The 17,842-nt window shown below is 38.2% G+C and overlaps 1 protein-coding gene across 1 annotated transcript in view; it reads left to right on the forward strand.

The window, feature by feature from the left end:
* Positions 1 to 1,718: 1,718 nt before the first annotated feature.
* Positions 1,719 to 17,842, forward strand: part of BUB1B (BUB1 mitotic checkpoint serine/threonine kinase B) — a 50,731-nt gene continuing 34,607 nt past the window's right edge. Inside the window, exons 1-5 of the mRNA XM_080808632.1 lie at positions 1,719 to 1,939; positions 5,325 to 5,471; positions 11,172 to 11,231; positions 12,034 to 12,178; positions 16,262 to 16,458. Of these exons, the coding sequence (XP_080664758.1) occupies positions 1,905 to 1,939; positions 5,325 to 5,471; positions 11,172 to 11,231; positions 12,034 to 12,178; positions 16,262 to 16,458 (584 nt within the window). The 5' untranslated portion in view covers positions 1,719 to 1,904. The remainder of the gene's footprint in view (positions 1,940 to 5,324; positions 5,472 to 11,171; positions 11,232 to 12,033; positions 12,179 to 16,261; positions 16,459 to 17,842) is intronic.

Consider the following 17,842-nt stretch of genomic DNA (forward strand, 5'->3'; position numbering starts at 1 on the left):
TAGGTCAGTACTGGTGTGAGGTGAGAGATAAAACAAGCCAGAGGGAGAATCCCCTACACCACCTCTCCCACAATCCCGGAAGTCTTCTTGGACGTAAAACACTTAGAAGTAAAGAGAAACCAAAATTTCCTGTGGGGAACCACCCCTTCACCTCTCCCCCCACCAAGATGAAACGCATGATTTGGGCCTGGATGATTAGAGCCCTGAATCTGCTAGTTCCAGGAAGGGGGCAGGTCGGGGGGGATAATGGGAAGTAGGCAGATGAGAGTGACTTCTGAGTCTGAACTTGAACCTGGAAGGACAAAGTCCTGTAGCTGTCACTCAATGGAGAATGACAATAAACTAACATAAAGAAGAGCAGAGGAGAGAAACAGAAAGGGTCCCAGTTCTGGTGCCACCACATGAGTCCTGGGTTAAGTGTCATCTGAAGTCTTTTATATATGAGTCAATAAACTCCCCCCCCTTTTTAGATTTTATTTATTTGACAGAGAGAGGAAGAGAGCGAGCGCACAAGTAGGGGGAATGGCAGTTAGAAGGAGAGGCATAGGAAGAAGCGGCTACCCACAGAGTATGGAGCCTGATGAGGGACTCCGTCCCAGGACCCCAGGGATCATGACCTGAGCCAAAAGCAGATGCTTAACCAGCTGAGCCACCCAGGTGCCCCTAAACTCCCTTTTCTGAGGAAGTCAGTTTAAGTTGGATTCCCATTCCATTGCAATCAAGAGTCCTGATGATGTAGAAGAAAGAAGAGCTTACATAGTATGAGAAAATGGTGGAAGGGTACTCAGGTGGCTCAGTCGGTAAAGCCTGCAACTCGGGGTTTTACGTTTGAGCCCCATGTTGGGTGTAGAGATTACTTAAAAATAAAATATTTTTTAAAAATGGTGAAGAAACCTGAAAACCAAGAGGCAAGGGGTAGTGAACACCTACTTCCAGCTCTCCTCTCTGGGAACTGCCACCTCTCCCCACCCCCAAGTTCACAGGAGGAGGACTCCCTTGTAACTGGGTTTTGTTCAAAAGACCCTGCTTCCCCGGCCACAACTGAGTCCACCATATTTTCTTTCTCAGGAAACTGGAGCTGGGACTAAGAGTGCAGTGCCAATGGAGGCTGGTATTCCGAAGATGAAAAGACGCCAGACCTTGGGACGTGAGGCATAGCTGTATTTTTCTGCCTGTGGACTGTGCAGTAGAGAAAGGCAATACATCACATTATAGATGAGAAATTGGAAAGTCAGAGAGACTATATAGCTTTGCCTAAGGTTGCACACTTGGTACGATTTTCACAGAATTAGAGTCTAGCTTTTCTGAATTCAAAAGTTAGGCAGGAAACAGCGGGGTCGTGGCGCCCAAGAACTCTAGACCTGTGAGCAACTTGAGCCAGACAGCAATGGGTGATCACAGCCCGGCCAACCACCCAAGAAGAGTCAAGCCAATCGAAAGGACGTAAAGATATCTTTCTGTGCTCAAAATATCAAAGAAATCCTGGTGCTTAAAGTGTCCCTCGCTCGGCTCAGGGACTTGCTTTACAGCACTTCCCGAGAATTTACACCGCCTCAACCAGAGCCGACTGAGCGGCCACGGACTCCCTGGAAACTGCAACTCCCATTATGCATCGCGACTGCCCGGACTAAACCCGGGATAAACTACAAGCCCCAGAATTCTTTGGGAGAGAGCTACGCGAGAACGAAGGGGCGGAGGGGCGTATTGACGTCGCCCGCGCGGGACCGTTAAATTTGAAACTTGGAGGGTTTGAGGTGGCTGGTTTGCCAAGGAGTCGGGTGCACACTTTTGTCCCTCTGGTCGCTTTGTTACCTCTAAGGGCAGGTTGCGGAAGGAATTCGAGGCGGTCTGCGGCCCTGAAGAAAGGCCTGCGGCAGGAAGAGGGCTTGAACCGGGAATGCAGGATGGCGGCGATGAAGAAGGAAGGGGGTGCTCAGAGGTAGGTACCGGAGAAAGGCTGCCGGGAACTGTGCCTGCGAGACCCGAGGATGTAGCCGGTGACAGAGGCTCCGCTCAGTGCAGTCCAGAGGAACACGGTTGGGAGAAGAGTGGGCCTGGCTGGAGCCTCCTTCCTGCTGGAGTCGGGGGCGCAAGTGTTGGAGGTGAAGACAGGGTTAGTTAGCATCGACCTCACTGGGGTGAGGGCACGTGAGAACCCAGCGGCATCCAGCTTCAAAGCAAAGGAGGCTGTGCGATCCCAATGTACAAAGAACTTGGAATTTGTAGTGTGGTCTGTGTATCTCCGCTCAGCCATTTGCTAGCTCTTTGATCTTGGATTCGTCTTAGTATGGAAAATGCTGGTGGGTGGGGGACGGCCCTAACTGGGTGATGGGCATTAAGAAGAGCACTTGAGGTAGTGACCACTGGGTGTTAAATGCAACTGATGAATCACTGAATTCTACCTCTGAAAGTAGTAATACTGTGTACGTTAATTGAATCTAGATAAATAAAGGATAGCAGAGATATAATAAATTGCTACTTAAATATTAAAATCATACTGTAATCTTATAAATAAAATCACACTGTTATCTTTAAAAAAATATGGAAAATGCTGATGAATTCAAAGTATGTGTAAGGTAACTGCCTCCAAATAAGTGCCAAATGGTAGGTGCTTCCATGTCAATGGCATAATTAAAAATATAAAAAGCCCTTCTCTGCATGCTTGCTGCTTTTCCTTGTATAAATATATATCAGTTCTTCTAGGTTGGAATTCTGTATGCATTTTATTTTTTTTTATTTTTATTTTTTTAAGATTTTATTTATTTATTTGACAGAGAGAGATCGCAAGTAGGCAGAGAGGCAGGCAGAGAGAGAGGAGGAAGCAGGCTCCCCGCCAAGCAGAGAGCCCGACGCCGGGCTCGATCCCAGGACCCTGGGATCATGACCCGAGCCAAAGGCAGAGGCTTTAACCCACCGAGCCACCCAGGCGCCCCTCTGTATGCATTTTAAAAAAGATTTTATTTATTTATTTGAGAGAGAGTGAGATAGAGCATGAGCAAGGGGAGGGGCAGAGGGACAAACAGACTCCTCACTGAGTGGGGCACCCTAGGTGGGGCTCCACCCCAGCACCCTGAGATCATGACCTGAGCCAAGTCAGGTGCTAAAACTAACTGAGCTACTCAGGTGCCCTGAGGTATGCATTTTCATTATGGGGTACACCATACTTAGATAAATGCGGTATGGAGAACTCTTTAGCTTACGCAACAAATATTTATTGATTACCTACTAAGTAGTAAATATGGCAAATAAACAAAAGACACAAAAATCCCTACCCTTGTGAAATTTAAGTTCTGGGGTTGGGTAAGGGTGGGTGCAGCAGACAATAAACAAGATCAATAAACAAGTTAGATGGTCAGTAAGAAAATAACTAAAACAGTGGGGATTAGGGGCATTGATGCAATTTTAGATATTTTTGAACAGGAGACCTCACTGAGAAGGTGTCTTTTGGGTCAAGACTTGAAGGAAACTGCCCTGAGTTGGACTCCCTGCTCACCATGGAGTCTGCTTCTCCCTCTTCCTCTGCTGGTCCCCCTGCTTCTTCTCTCTCTCTCTCAAATAAATAAAATCTTTTAAAAAAGAGACTTGAAGGAAACTCAAGAGTCAGTCAAGCACATATCTGGGGGAAGTACAGAGATTTGAAGGGTGAGGGTTGGGGGAGGGAGCTGCATCTGGCAAGTAGTTGGAGTCAAGTGAACCAGAAGAGCAAAAGGAAATGAAGGATGAAGTAGAGGTGAGGATGTAAAGATTGTAAGGACTTGGCTTTTACTCTGGTTCAAAAGTAGTGGAAGGTTTTGAGCAGAGGAAAGACAGGATCTGATAATAGTTTCAATAGGATCACTAGCTGCAGTGTTGAAAAGACTAAGGCAGAAGAGGATAAAAGCAGTTATGAGGTTACTGAAATAATCCAGGCAAGAGAAGATGGTAGCTTGAGCCAGACTAGAAACAATGGAGATGATTGAAGGTTGATTTCTGAATCTGTTTTGAAGGTAGAGCCAACAGGATTTGCCAGGTAACTGGAGGTGGGGGATAAGGAAAGGGGTGTCAAGGTTGGCACTGAGATTTTTGGCTTGAGCAACTGGAAAAATGAAATTGCCATTTATTTGAGATGAAGGAACACTGGGAGGAGCAGGTCTGGAAGGAGACAAGAGAAGCAAGGAGGGAGGGTAGCAGTCCCAGCTCAGTTTGGGACATTAGGTGAGGTAGTTTAATTGCAATTTCAAGATTAAGAAAAGAAATTCAGATGAACTCAGCAAACATTTATTCAGTGCTTCCTAGAGACAGAGTCTATATTAGACCATGAGGTTGTAAAAATAAATGACAAGGCCCTTACATTTATAAGATTCACACAATACAGTTAAAAAGATGTGAGTAGTTACAACCTAAATTATTAATCACTTATAGTTAACCTTCTTGAGAGTTTTCAGCTCTCATCTAAACTAAGGTCACATGTAACTTTCACTTTATTTTGAAGATTAGTGCCTATCTGTTTCTCCGTTTTAAACCCAGAGATGGTGTCTCTCAGCCAGAAGTAAGCTTTTATCTGACAGTTGCAGAGCTCTGAAGTTCAGAGCACGTACCCCATATGGTGATTGCCTCCAAAAAACTTGTGGGAATTTCCCCATCCACAGGCTTAATAGAATGGAGGGGGAGCAGTTGTAACCAGTAAATTATATTTTTGTCTGCTTGTGCTCTGGGCTACCTGTATATACATATAAACTTCAGTTTTAAGTCATCAATTGAAACATGGCGTGTTGGTCTGACAAACTGCTATTTTTTTTTTTTAAGACTTATTTATTTATTTATTTGAGCCTAAGAGAGAGAGAAAGCACACACAAGCAAAGGGAGGAGCAGAGGGAGAGGGATAAGCAGACTCCATACTGAGTGCAGAGCCCAATGTGGGGCTCAATCCCGCAACTCTGAGCTGAAAACAAGAGTCAGATGCTTAACCGACTGAGCCACCCAGGTGCCCCTGTTTGCTAATTTTAAACTAAATGAGGTGATGCATTTAGTGGAAAGCATAGAACTGCTTTTTATCTACTTTGCCAAATTTATAATTTTTCTCCTTCTTTTCTTCCTTAAACTTTATTCTTATAACGGTCCTCAGTACCCTAGTTACATTCTCTCTTCTGCTAGGCAATACTACAGCCATAAACTTGGAAACCAGGTTACAGAAAGGCTCAGACACTTAGGAGTATAAGAACACTACTAATGTGCCAGCCCACCATATTCAGCCCAAAGATCATGAATAATCACTTATTTGAAAACATTTGTAATAATCTATATATACATATAAGTATGAAACTTACTTTCATTTCTCTTCACAGTGAAGCCATGTCCTTGGAGGGAGATGAGTGGGAACTGAGTAAAGAAAATGTCCAACCGTTACGGCAGGGGCGGATCATGTCCACACTTCAGGGAGCATTGGCACAGCAAGAATCTGCCTCTAACACTATTCTTCAGCAACAGAAACGGTGTGTAGAATGGTTGGGGGTGAACCTGTCATCATTCATCTCCAACTGTAGTTGGTAATGTAGATGTGGATCCATGCAGACTGGCATTAAGAAGTACTTTTCAGAATTTGATAGTGTGAGAATCTGTTCCCCACCTGCTTTTTCATCACACAACAGCTACTTAAAGATCTCCTCGAGTATGATTAAGAACAAGAGCTATAGGATTTCATTTAATTATGGAGCAAACTCTTGTATCAATAGAAATAGATCTTATACAGAACAGTGAGAAACAAAGGAAAATAAGTATCATATTAAACAATATTTATCAAAAGTGTTATATCATGCTGGATCCCTAAATAGAATTAACTCTTGAATAGTAATCAGTTAAAAGAAATTGCTTCCCTGGATCCTGAGTACTGAGGGAGAGTGAAATCTTCTATCTTGTATAGGCATTCAATTTTTAACTTTCCAGGAAAGCATTTTTGAGAGTATGCCAAAAAGAAATAGTGATCTCCAAAGAAAATATAAATCTGAGAGAAATTAAATTTATACTAGACAGTTTCTAAGGAATGATTTAATGAAGTCTGAAAAAAAAAAGCTGAAAAATACTACACTTGGCCCTTGAACAACACAGGGATTAGGGGCCCTGACCCCCATACAGTCGAAAATCCACATGTAACTTTTGACTCTCCAAAAACTTAACTATTAAAAGCCTACTGTTGACTGGAAACCTTACCAATAACAAACAGTTAACACATATTTTGTATGTTATATGTATCATAGACTGTATTCTTACAATAAAGTCAGCTAGAGAAAAGAAAATCATAAAGAGAAAATATACTTATGGTACTGTACACTATTTTCTTGAAAAAAATCCATGTATAAGTAGACCCGTATGGTTCAAACCCATGTTGTTCAGGGGTCAACTGTACTACATCTTATTCAAATGGACCTACGGAACTTGCTTTCCTCTGATTAATACATGTTTTGATAAATGTACTTTTTTCAAAAGTGAACTGAAGTATCAGTTTAATCTCTGACAAAATAATTTCACTGTCATAGGCAATTTCAAAACTTTGGGCTATATGGTAATGAATAGTCTCATTCATCTTATTGGATATTTAAAAGCTTTAAAAGTTTTTATATTTAAAAGTTTTATTTCAGAGACGGTGGTGTTCTCTTCTTAACTCCTCTTTCTGGTTTCTGTGACACTGTACTAGTGTTTCCACTTCTCTAACCTTCTTTTTTTCTTAATGGCTTCCTACTGTATTTTACCTAAGTCATCTGTTCATTGCTCTGTGTCCTTACAAATTCACGTTTTTCAGGCTTAACTACTATTTACATCTCTTATTTGCATTCTAAATGTCTTTTTATCTACCTGTAACATGTAATCACTAGTGTATTAAATACTGAATCTCGTCTCTCATAGATGAACTTTCCATTTTGGTTAATGGTGCCAAAACTCATTTGAATGATTTTACTCATTGCCCTCTCATCCTAATTTTATTTAGTCAGTTACTAAGGTTGGGGGATTTTTTTTCTTAAAGTATAATTTACATGCTATGAAATGCTCAGATTTTTAAGTGTACCATTTAATCAGTTTTGACATGCATTTCAAGACGCAGAACATTTTTATTACCTCCAGAAGTTCTCTCATGCCCATTCCCAATCAGTGTTCTCCCCCACCTCATGAAGCGATCAGTGATCAGATATCTACCATCATAGGTTACTTTGCTTATTCTAGAAGCTTATATGAATGGGGTCATACTGTTCTTTCACTCAGCCTGTTTTATTAGGCCTTTCATGTTGCATGATCAGCAGATTGTTCCTTTTTATTACTGAGCTGTATTCCATTTGTCGGTCCATTTATCAGTTGATGGACATTAGATTCTTTACAGTTTTGTGCTTCATGAATAAAGCTGCTATAGACATTCTTGTACAAGGATTTTTGTGGACATTTTCATTTCTCTTAGAATAGAACTGATGAGTCAAAGAATAAATGTGTGTTTAACTTTTTAAGAAACTGGCAATTTTCCAAAGAGATGATAACATTTTATACTTCTGTCAGCAATGTATGAGAGTTTGCTTGCTCCAAATCCACTTCAGTATTTCATGGTGTCAGTCTTTTTTCATTTTAGCCATTTTGGTGGGTATGTAATAGTATCTCATTATGATTTTACTTGTCATTTCCCTGGTGACTAATGATGGTGAGCACTTTTTCACATGGTTATTGGCCTTTTATATAACTTCTTCTGTGGTGTATTCAGACATTTTGCCCAGTTTTAAAATTGGATTGCAAGAGATCTTTATATAGTCTGTTTATAAGACCTTTTTTTTTCTTTTTTGAAGATTTTATTTATTTATTTAACAGGCAGAGATCACAAGCAAGCAGAGAGGCAGGCAGAGAGAGAGGGGAAGGGAAACAGGCTCCCTGCTGAGCAGAGAGCCCGATGTGGGGCTCGATCCCAGGACCCTCGGACCATGACCCGAGCCGAAGGCAGAGGCTTTAACCCACTGAGCCACCCAGGCACCCCTTGGTGGTGCTTTTTGATAAGCAGAAGTTTTTCATTTTGATGAAGTTTAATGAATTACTGTTTTTCTTTTTATGGTTAGTGATTTTTCTGTCTTTAGATCTTTGCAAAGATCCAAAGTTATAAAGATATTCTCCTGTGTTTTCTTCTAGTAGGTCTATTGTTTAGCTTTTTTGTCTCATTCTATGATTCATCTTAAATTTATCCTTGTGTATAGTGTAAGACTTCGGTAAATGTTCTTTCCCCACCCCCCATAAGGATTTCTAGTTGTCCTGCCTCCACTTGTTGAAGAGACTATTTTCTTTTCCCCCACTGAATTGCTTTATGAAAATTCCCTTGTGAAAAAAAAAAATCATTTGATTGTGTATGTGTGGTTATTTCTGGCTTCTCTGTTCTGTTTCAATGATTTAATTGCTCATCCTCTCACCAATTACACATTGTCTTGATTATATACTAAATTGTCTTGATTTATATACTAAATCTTGACTTCAGGCAAAGTGAGTTCTCCAACTCTTGTTGTTCTTTTTCAGAATGATATTGGCTATTTTTGGTCCTTTGCTTTTCCAAACAAATATTAAAATCATCCTGTCAGTTTCTAGAAAAGAGTTGTGTGAGATTTTGTTTGGATTGTATTTCATCTTTAGATATATTTGGAGGACTGCTGATTTTTTTTTTTAAGATTTTATTTATTTATTTGACAGACAGAGATCACAAGTAGGCAGAGAGGCAGGCAGAGAGAGGGGAAGGGAAGCAGGCTCCCTGCCAAGCAGAGAGCCCGATGCGGAACTCGATCCCAGGACCCTGAGATCATGACCTGAGACGAAGGCAGAGGCTTTAACCCACTAAGCCACCCAGGCGCCCTGAGGACTGCTGATTTTTATCAGTAGTGTCTTAGATTTTAGTTTTCCACCATTTCTGCAGGTAATCGCCTCATTATCTCATGCATAAATCACCATATTAACTTCATAATGGTGGTTCCTTTTCTAATTTCTTTTATTCTTAAAATGTTACTTAATTGATCTTTTTAAATCTTTACTTAACATATTCAAGATACTCTCCAATTAAAGAACAAGTAGTGGGGGCACCTGGGTGGCTCAGTGGTTTATAAGCCTCTGCCTTCAGCTCAGGTCATGATTCCAGGGTCTTGGGATCGAGCCCCATATCGGGCTCTCTGCTCAGCAGGAAGCCTGCTTCCCCCTCTGTCTCTCTGCCTGCCTCTCTGCCTACTTGTGATCTCTGTCTGTCAAATAAACAAATAAAATCTTTAAAAAAAAAAAAAAAAAAAGAACCAGTAGTGGCTTGAGCAGATGGAATCCAAAGTCTTTTAGTTTAGTTTTATTTCTTATAAGTAATCTCTGTGCCTAGCATGGAGCTTGAGCTCACAACCCTGAAATAAAGAGCCGCATGCTCCACAGACTGAGCCAGCCAGGCACCCCAAGTCTTTAAATTTACACTTAAAACATGCCCTTCTTCTCCAGTAGACATTCTAACGTAGTGTTAGACTACTACTGACCTCCTGACAATATGTCAGAAGGAAGATCTTTTGCTCCTGGACCATGGTTGTGTGTTTGTATGTATATCATAGTAAGGTTAATCCCTTACTATGCCTATCTCCTTTTATTCCTGATGCAGTTAGTATCAGGAGCTAATGTTAGTAACTCTCCCACTTTTACAACTTTTTTTTTTTTTTTTTAAGATTTATTTATTTATTTATTTGACAGACAGAGATTACAAGTAGGCAGAGAGGCAGGCAGAGAGAGAGGAGGAAGCAGGCTCCCTGCTGAGCAGAGAGCCCGATGCGGGGCCCGATCCCAGGACCCTGGGATCATGACCCGAGCCGAAGGCAGAGGCTTTAACCCACTGAGCCACCCAGGCGCCCCGCACTTTTACAACTTTATTCAACATTGATTTCTTGGAAATCTTGGGAAAATCCTTTTTTTTTTTTTTTTTCCCCAAATTTTATGGTTCCTTCAGAGTCCCACCTTCTGATGCTGCTTCTGTGATACCTCCTTTTGACTTATCAAAGCCTTTATGATCCATTCTTGGCAACTGTGATATACTATCCTGCTTTGTATTGTTAGTTAATTTTCCCTTTGTATACTTTGTCTTTCTTATTATAGATTCCTTTGCATCAGTAATTATTGTGTAGTTCTTTGTATAAGATATAACCCTTTATACAGTTTTTATTAATTTTTTTATTTTAATTTTACTTTATTAATTTCTATTAATGTAAATTGTTTATTACCCAGTACTTCCTATCATTTATGGAGTACTTATTATGTCTAAACACTTTATAGTAAGAGTAATCAACCTAGTAAATTAGATAGGTACTACAGTAGTCCTGCCTGATCTGTGGTTTCACTTTCCTCAATTTCATTTACCTGCTGTCACCTGTGGTCCAGGAGCAGATGATAGTTCTTCTGACATATCGTCAGGACGTCAGTAGTAGTCTAACTCTGCGCTAGAATGTCTACATCATTCACCTCACTTCATCTCATCATGTAGGCATTTTCTCATCTCACATCATCACAAGAAAAAGATGAAAGATGAGTACAGTACAATAAGATAGAGAGAGAGACCACATTCACATAACTCTTACTATAGTATATTCTTACAGTTTTTCTATTTTGTTATTGTTGTAAATCCCTTACTATGCCTAATATATAAATTAAAGTTTATCATATGTATGTATGTACAGGAATAAAACAGTATATATAGGTTTAAGAAGTATCCTCAAATTCAGGCATCCATTGGAGATCTTGGAAATTATCTCCCTTCAGATAAAGGGGGGACTTCTTTATTTTTATTCCCATTTTACAGATGAGGAAACTGAAAACAAAATTTGAACTTGTTGTCTAATGTCACTGTGCTAGTGATTAGTAGAGCTGCTAATTTGAACCTAGGGAGTTTTTTTTTCCAGAGCTCTAAACTGCCGTGTAATTCTGTTTTTCTGTATGTTGTTTTGGAATTTGTTTATCTAATTTCCCCATGTTTTGTCCTTCCTATTATGTTATCAGGCAGAATCTTGATTATTTCTATTTTTCTTCCTGTTTAACAAACCCTCAAGCTCCAGTGCAGTTATTTGGATTGATGCTAAACACTTAAAAAATGAATAAAAATGGAGGTGACGCTTGTTTATTTGGCTATTTATTTATTTTACTAATGCTAACATTTTCTGTTTGAATTTCAGGGCATTTGAATCTGAAATTCGGTTTTACACTGGAAATGACCCTCTGGATGTTTGGGATAGGTGCGTCTTTTTTTATTTAACAAGGGCACTAGAAACTTAGCAGATGTGTCCTTATGGCCATGCCTCTCAAATTAGGATATACAGAGCAGTGTGTCAGAGTATAAAATGATCTCTCTCTCTCTCTCTCTCTTTTTTTAAAGATTTTATTTATTTATTTGAGAGACAGAGATCACAGGCAGAGAGGAGAAGCAGTCTCCCTGCTGAGCAGGGAGCCCAATGCAGGACTCAATCCCAATACCCCAGGATCATGACCTGAGCTGAAAGCAGATGCCCAACCTTCTGAGGCACCCAGGTGCCCCAAAGTGATATCTTTGAGAGAGACAGACAGTGTTTCTTCCTGAGGTGTTTGTAACTGAAGAAATTTCAAATTTGTGGCATGCAACTGAGAGCTACACCCTTTTATCCCCATACCCATTATTTCCCAGAGGCACATGTTAGCAAAGTTTAAGGAATATAGGCTTAGGACATGTCATTGAGGGCCTCTAAATAAACATACTTTCAAATTAGATATTTTTGCTCAAGAAAGTCAAGAATGGGTCTTGGTGCAAGAATAAAAGTACACATTAACTTTAAAATTCTTTTTGAGCACCTGGGTTGCCCAAAAAGTGGCTCAGTCGGTTGGGTGTCTGCCTTCGGCTCAGGTCATGATCCCAGAGTCCTAGGATTGAGTCCCATGCCTAGCTCCCTGCCCAGTGGGAAGTCTGCTTCTCCCTCTCCCCCTGCTCTTTCTCTTGCTCACTCTCTCAAATAAAATCTTTAAAAATCAATCAATCAATAAATAAAATTTTTCTTTTCCATTCAGGTATATTAACTGGACAGAGCAGAACTATCCTCAGGGAGGGAAAGAGAGTAATATGTCAACATTATTAGAAAGAGCTGTTGAAGCTCTACAAGGAGAAAAACGATACTATAACGATCCACGATTTCTTAGTCTCTGGCTCAAATTGGTAAGTCTTTCTCAAGTGCTGTTTGAATTTAAAGTATTATGCCAGGTGATTTTCTCTAGAGCTTTCTGGTACATACAAAAAAAAAAAAGGCAAAACCTGAGCTATTTAAATAGTAGGTACTAAACTGAACAATTAATACATACTCAATATTTGTCAAATTGGCTCTGTTCAAAGATGGATTTTAATGGAAGTTGGGTTTTTTTTGCCCCTTTAAAAGTGATCATAAGGCCTGTATACCTCCTCATGGGAGTGGATTATTTATTTCAAATATAACTGGGCCATGCAACTGTTCTGGGGGAGGATCTGTAACACATGGCAGTAGTATGATTGTTAGTGAAAAAGTTTTTGCAGGTGATTCTGATATCCCTTTGTCCCCTTTCTGAGAATCAATACCATGAAAAGGTAGTGTTTTTTATGTAGTATATTGCTACATCCAAAAATATCTGCCTGTCCACTTTATACTGTCTCATTTGACATGTAGTTCTTTTATTTCTAGAACACTCTTGAGGCTTTTTTTTATGAAAATATCTTCAAATAAGATAATGACCAGAATTTCTTAGGTATTAATTTCATTGCCTTTATCCTAAAAGAGATTAGAAAAAGTAAGTGATTAAAAAAAAAGAGAAAAGAAAGAAGATAAAGTAAGTGATAAATATTTAGAATAGAATGTTAGATAATAGATAATTAGATAATGGATAACTGGATACTTATAAAAATAAATTATTTTTATTAAAAATAAAACAATAAAAATAGATAATTGTATAATATTTTTAACAATTCTAAATAATAGAATATTTACAACAGCCATTGTAATATAAAATATTGACATTTGAAATTGATAAAATTTTTGACTAAAATATATCTCTTGAGACCTTATCTTAAACCTCAAATATCATTAATAAAGGGAATTAGGTGAGTCCTGAAGGCATAAGTTATCTTGGTTTCCATAGGACATTTGACATATCTTGGCATCATTATTGACAAGTTAGAAAAATTATCTTTGGAGTGTTAGTGATAAGAGTTTATGTCAAAGGATGGTACCCAAGGAATGCTAAACAGATTTGTTAGCATGGAGACTATGGTCCCTGGTAGCTTACAAATAGATTTCTTTCTTCATTCCATCCTATATAATATTCTTATTCTAAATAATGTTCTTATATGTGATTTACCTAAAGTTTGGACTAGATAAATCTCTAAAGTAATTCTTTATCTCAGGATTTTATGATTATATTTAGTTGGAACTACTGAAAGTAACAATTAATTGGAATAATTTTGCTGTTTACAAATGCTGACTTGGTGCTGGTATTGAAGAATAGTGATATTATTATAACATAAAAAGCGTAGTCTAGACCAAAACTACTGTAAGAATGGTCTGCAGACTGTTCAACATAAATGTAAAAGTTCAGAGCAAGCATTTAGAAGTTTTGTTAAGTTTTGTTAACAAATTTGACTTTCCCACAACATCCAAACACATCATTGTATTTCTAGTAATTTGTTTTTATTGTATTTTTTAAAAATACCAATCAACAATAGGAAAAAAAAATACCAGTCAATAGGGTGCCTGGGTGGCTCAGTGGGTTAAGCCTCTGCCTTCGGCTCAGGTCATGATCTCAGGGTCCTGGGATTGAGCCCCGCATCGGGCTCTCTGCTCAGCAGGGAGCCTACTTCCCCCTCTCTCTCTGTCTGCCTCTCTGCCTACTTGTGATCTCTGTCTGTCAAATAAATAAATAAAATATTTAAAAAAAAAAAAACAGTCAACAATGGAATGGAAACTTGAAACTCTCACACACCAAAACTAGCCCCTTTCCCATGGTCAGTCTGAGAAGCTCTGTTCTAGACAACCCTCAGAGTCAAATGATAGCCCTAGAATGATCAGCAATAATCTGAACTTTGTAGATGGTTAACAGGGTGCATAATGAACTATTTTGCTGGGTTTTTTTCTTTATGTAATGGTCAAGAGGAGTAACAGTTGGCTTCATCACACTACTTTCTTTGCTTTGCAGAAAAATTTCTCTAAGAATTATTTTTGTAAGGTATAACTACAATCTAGCTAAGGAAAAAATTGTTCTTAGGCAGTATCCAGGATTTTTAGTTAAAAGTGTAAAATTGTTTTAGTTGGCTTGTTAGGGATTACCAGAAAGATTTGTTTAACTCTTGGATATATTAATCTAACCATGTGGTCCTGTTATTTATGTTATTTCTTAAGTAATCTCATTCAGCACTCTAGAATAACCTGATCTTTTTTGGCTTTTTCAGGTTGAACCAGAGCTATTTAGAAAGCCATTAACAAGTGCAGTCAATGTTAACCTTTATTTATGTAGTAACAGATGTTGAGGACTGGATCTGATACTGCTAACATGTTCAGAACTAGAACTTTGCTTGAATTGCTATCACTAAGGGGAAAACATCACTCATTTGGATAAGCAGAAAACTCCATTTATTGAATTACTATGCAATTAAACTATAAAATACTATTTGTTTTTGTTAAAGATAGAAATGGAGCATTTCATTTATTCAGTTTTCTACCAGACCCTGGCTAGGGATTGGGATATAGTGGATAGTAATATTTTGTGCCTTTGTGGAGCTTACTTTATTGGGAAAGACAGATGTTAAGCATTTAATTGTCACAAAAGAGAAATCAGGAAAGTATTGAGTGGTGTAGGAGAGAATACATACAAGGAGGACTTAACCTAGGCTAGACAATCAGGAACAGATAGAGATGAGAGAAAATATATCTAGTAAATAAATAGGAGAAAATGTTAGCCTCCTTTGTGGTATAAGAACTCCTAATTAGAACACTGAAATGCCATTTTTGTATGAAATTAAAATTAGGTATTTTCTCTTTCTAAAATTAGGTAATTTCTTTCTGAAATTAGTATTTGGGAATAACTACTGGCATTTTAAATTTGTACAACACTCTTAGAAAGCAAGTTGTTGCTTTTTAGGGTGATTCAGTCCATTAGGCGTCTGCCTTAGGCTCAGGTCTTGATCCCAGGGTCCTGCGATCGAGCCCCGCATCAGGGTCCCTGCTCCGTGGGGAGTCTGCTTCTCCCTCTGCCCTCTGCTGCTCCCCCTGCTCATGCTCTTTTTCTCTCTCTCTGTCAAATAAATAGATAAATAAAAATCTTTTAATAAAAGGGCAATTTGTTACTGTTTAACATAGTTCTACTTCTAGGAATTTATTCAAGGGAGTAATATGAAACATGAAAGGTTGTGTGCATGAAGATATTTGTTATAGAAATTATTGTAATGGGGCAAAGTAGAAGCTGTCTATCCAAAAAATAGAGAGTGGCTAAATGATGGAAGATTTCTGGGTGGAATATTTTTTACTTATCTAAAAATAATAACGAATAAGCAGCAACATGGAAAAATGAATGATGGACTATTAAGTGGAATAAAAGCAAATTTTCTTGTGATTAAAACTTTATAAAATGATAAAAACCCCTTTACCTGTGTAAAATGATATATGTTCTTTTTTTTCCTTAAGGAAAAAATATATGTCGAACTGTTAATGATGTGGGATTTTTATTGAGCCATTCCCCTACCTTCTTACTACTAGAATTATCTACATTATATCTGGTCTTATAAGACCCTTCTAAAATACAGATTTGACCATATCATTCCCTTGCTTACAGCTCTCCCACCCAACACACATACATTCACTATCAGGTAGATTTAAAATTAATTATCTTAACATTTAAGACCTGTTATACCCTTTTTTCCAAGCTCTTGTCTTGTCTGCATCCCTACAAACTTTAAGTCTCTGTCTTTGCTTATACCATTTTCTCTGTCTAGAATGTCCTCCCTTTCCCATTCTCTACCAGATATGTCTATTCCTCCTTCCACGCCACATTCAAATGTCCTATTTTCTTGAGGTCTTTCCTTCTCATCCCTTTTCTTACAAATTAATTTCTTTTGTCTACTTTTTAAGTCTTCCCAGTAGAGTCCTTATAACATTGTATTATAACAGATACATATTTTTTCAATGCAGAAACTACATAAAACTCCAGTGATTTTCTGGCACATAAAAGACAGTAAGTGAATAGAAATTGGTTAACTGTTAATGCTTTTAATTTGTTACAGGGACATTTATGCAATGAGCCTTTGGATATGTACAGTTATTTACACAGCCAAGGGATTGGTGTTTCACTTGCTCAGTTCTATATCTCATGGGCTGAAGAATATGAAGCTAGAGAAAACTTTAAGAAGGCAGATAAGATATTTCAGGAAGGAATTCAACAGAAGGCGGAACCACTGGAACGACTACAGTCACAGCACCGGTAAACTTCTCTGGAGCTTGTCTTCACTCTTTAAAAATAATAGATATAAATCATTGGTTTTGCATCTGAATAAAATGTTCTCCATGGATTGGCAAGTTTCCTTAGTTACTATTTAATTTTTTCAAAGACCAATTTATATTTAACATATAGTAAAATCTACTCTTTGTTGTACAATTCTGTAAGCTTTCACAAATGAATAGAGACCTGTAACCATTACCATGATCTAGTTCGATCACTCCATAGAATTTCCTTATGCTCTCTGCCTTTGTAGTTCGACACATACTCTCATTCCCAAACCCTGGCAACCACCGATCCTATTCTCCAGCCCTATAGTTTTGCCTTTTCCATATTATCACATAAATGGCATCATTCACTGTAGCTTTTTGAATCTGACTGCTTTCATTTAGCATAATGCATTTTGGTTGTTAAATTGATTCTGCTTTAAAGATGGATATTCTGAATTCAAGTCTTTTGTCAGGTATGTGACTTGTAAATCTTCTCCCAGTTTCACTATGGTCTATTTGTTCTATTAATAGTGTGTTTATAGAACAAAATTTTTTAATTTCGCAGAAGTCTAACTTACTTACTTTTGTATGGATCATGAGAACTCTGTAGTGGAAGGTTGCCAACAGTTTCTCCTATGTTTTCATCTTGAAATTTCAAGAAAAAAAATTTGAGTATAGTTGCTACACAACATTGCATTAGTTTCAGGTATATAGTATAGGGATTGGGCAAGTTAATAAATTATGCTGTGCTCATCACAAGTGTAACTTCTATCTGTCACCATACAAAACCCTTACAGTATCACTGACTTTATTTCTTATGCTATTATTCTTATGCTTTTATTCCCATGGCTTATTCATTCCATAACTGTAAGCCTGTGTCGTCTTCTCTTTTTCACCCTTTTGTCCAGCCCACCTACCCCTGTCCCCTCTGGCAACGAACAGTTTGTTCTCTGTATTTATAGGTCTTATTCTGCTTTTTGTTTAAGTCTGACTGATTTCACTTAGCATAATATGCTCTGGGTACATCCATGTTGTCACCAGTGGCACCATTTCATGCTTTTTTATGGCTGCATAATATTCCATTGTGTGCGTGTGCATGCACACGCTGTGTGTGTGTGTATACACACACACATACGCACACAATATCTTCCTTATCTGTCTATTGAGAGACACTTAGGTTGCTTCTATATCTTAGCTGTTGTAAATAATGCTGCAGTAAACATAAGTGTACATATATCTTTTTGAATTAGTGTTTTTGGGTTTTTGGGTAGATACCTAATAGTGGAATTATTGGATTATATGGTATTTCTATGTTTCTAAGTTTAATTTTTTAAAAAAGATTTATTTATTTACTTTAGAGAGAGAGATCCCACAGTATT

Source organism: Martes martes, assembly GCF_963455335.1.
Source record: "Martes martes genome assembly, chromosome: 7".
Taxonomy (NCBI): domain Eukaryota; kingdom Metazoa; phylum Chordata; class Mammalia; order Carnivora; family Mustelidae; genus Martes; species Martes martes.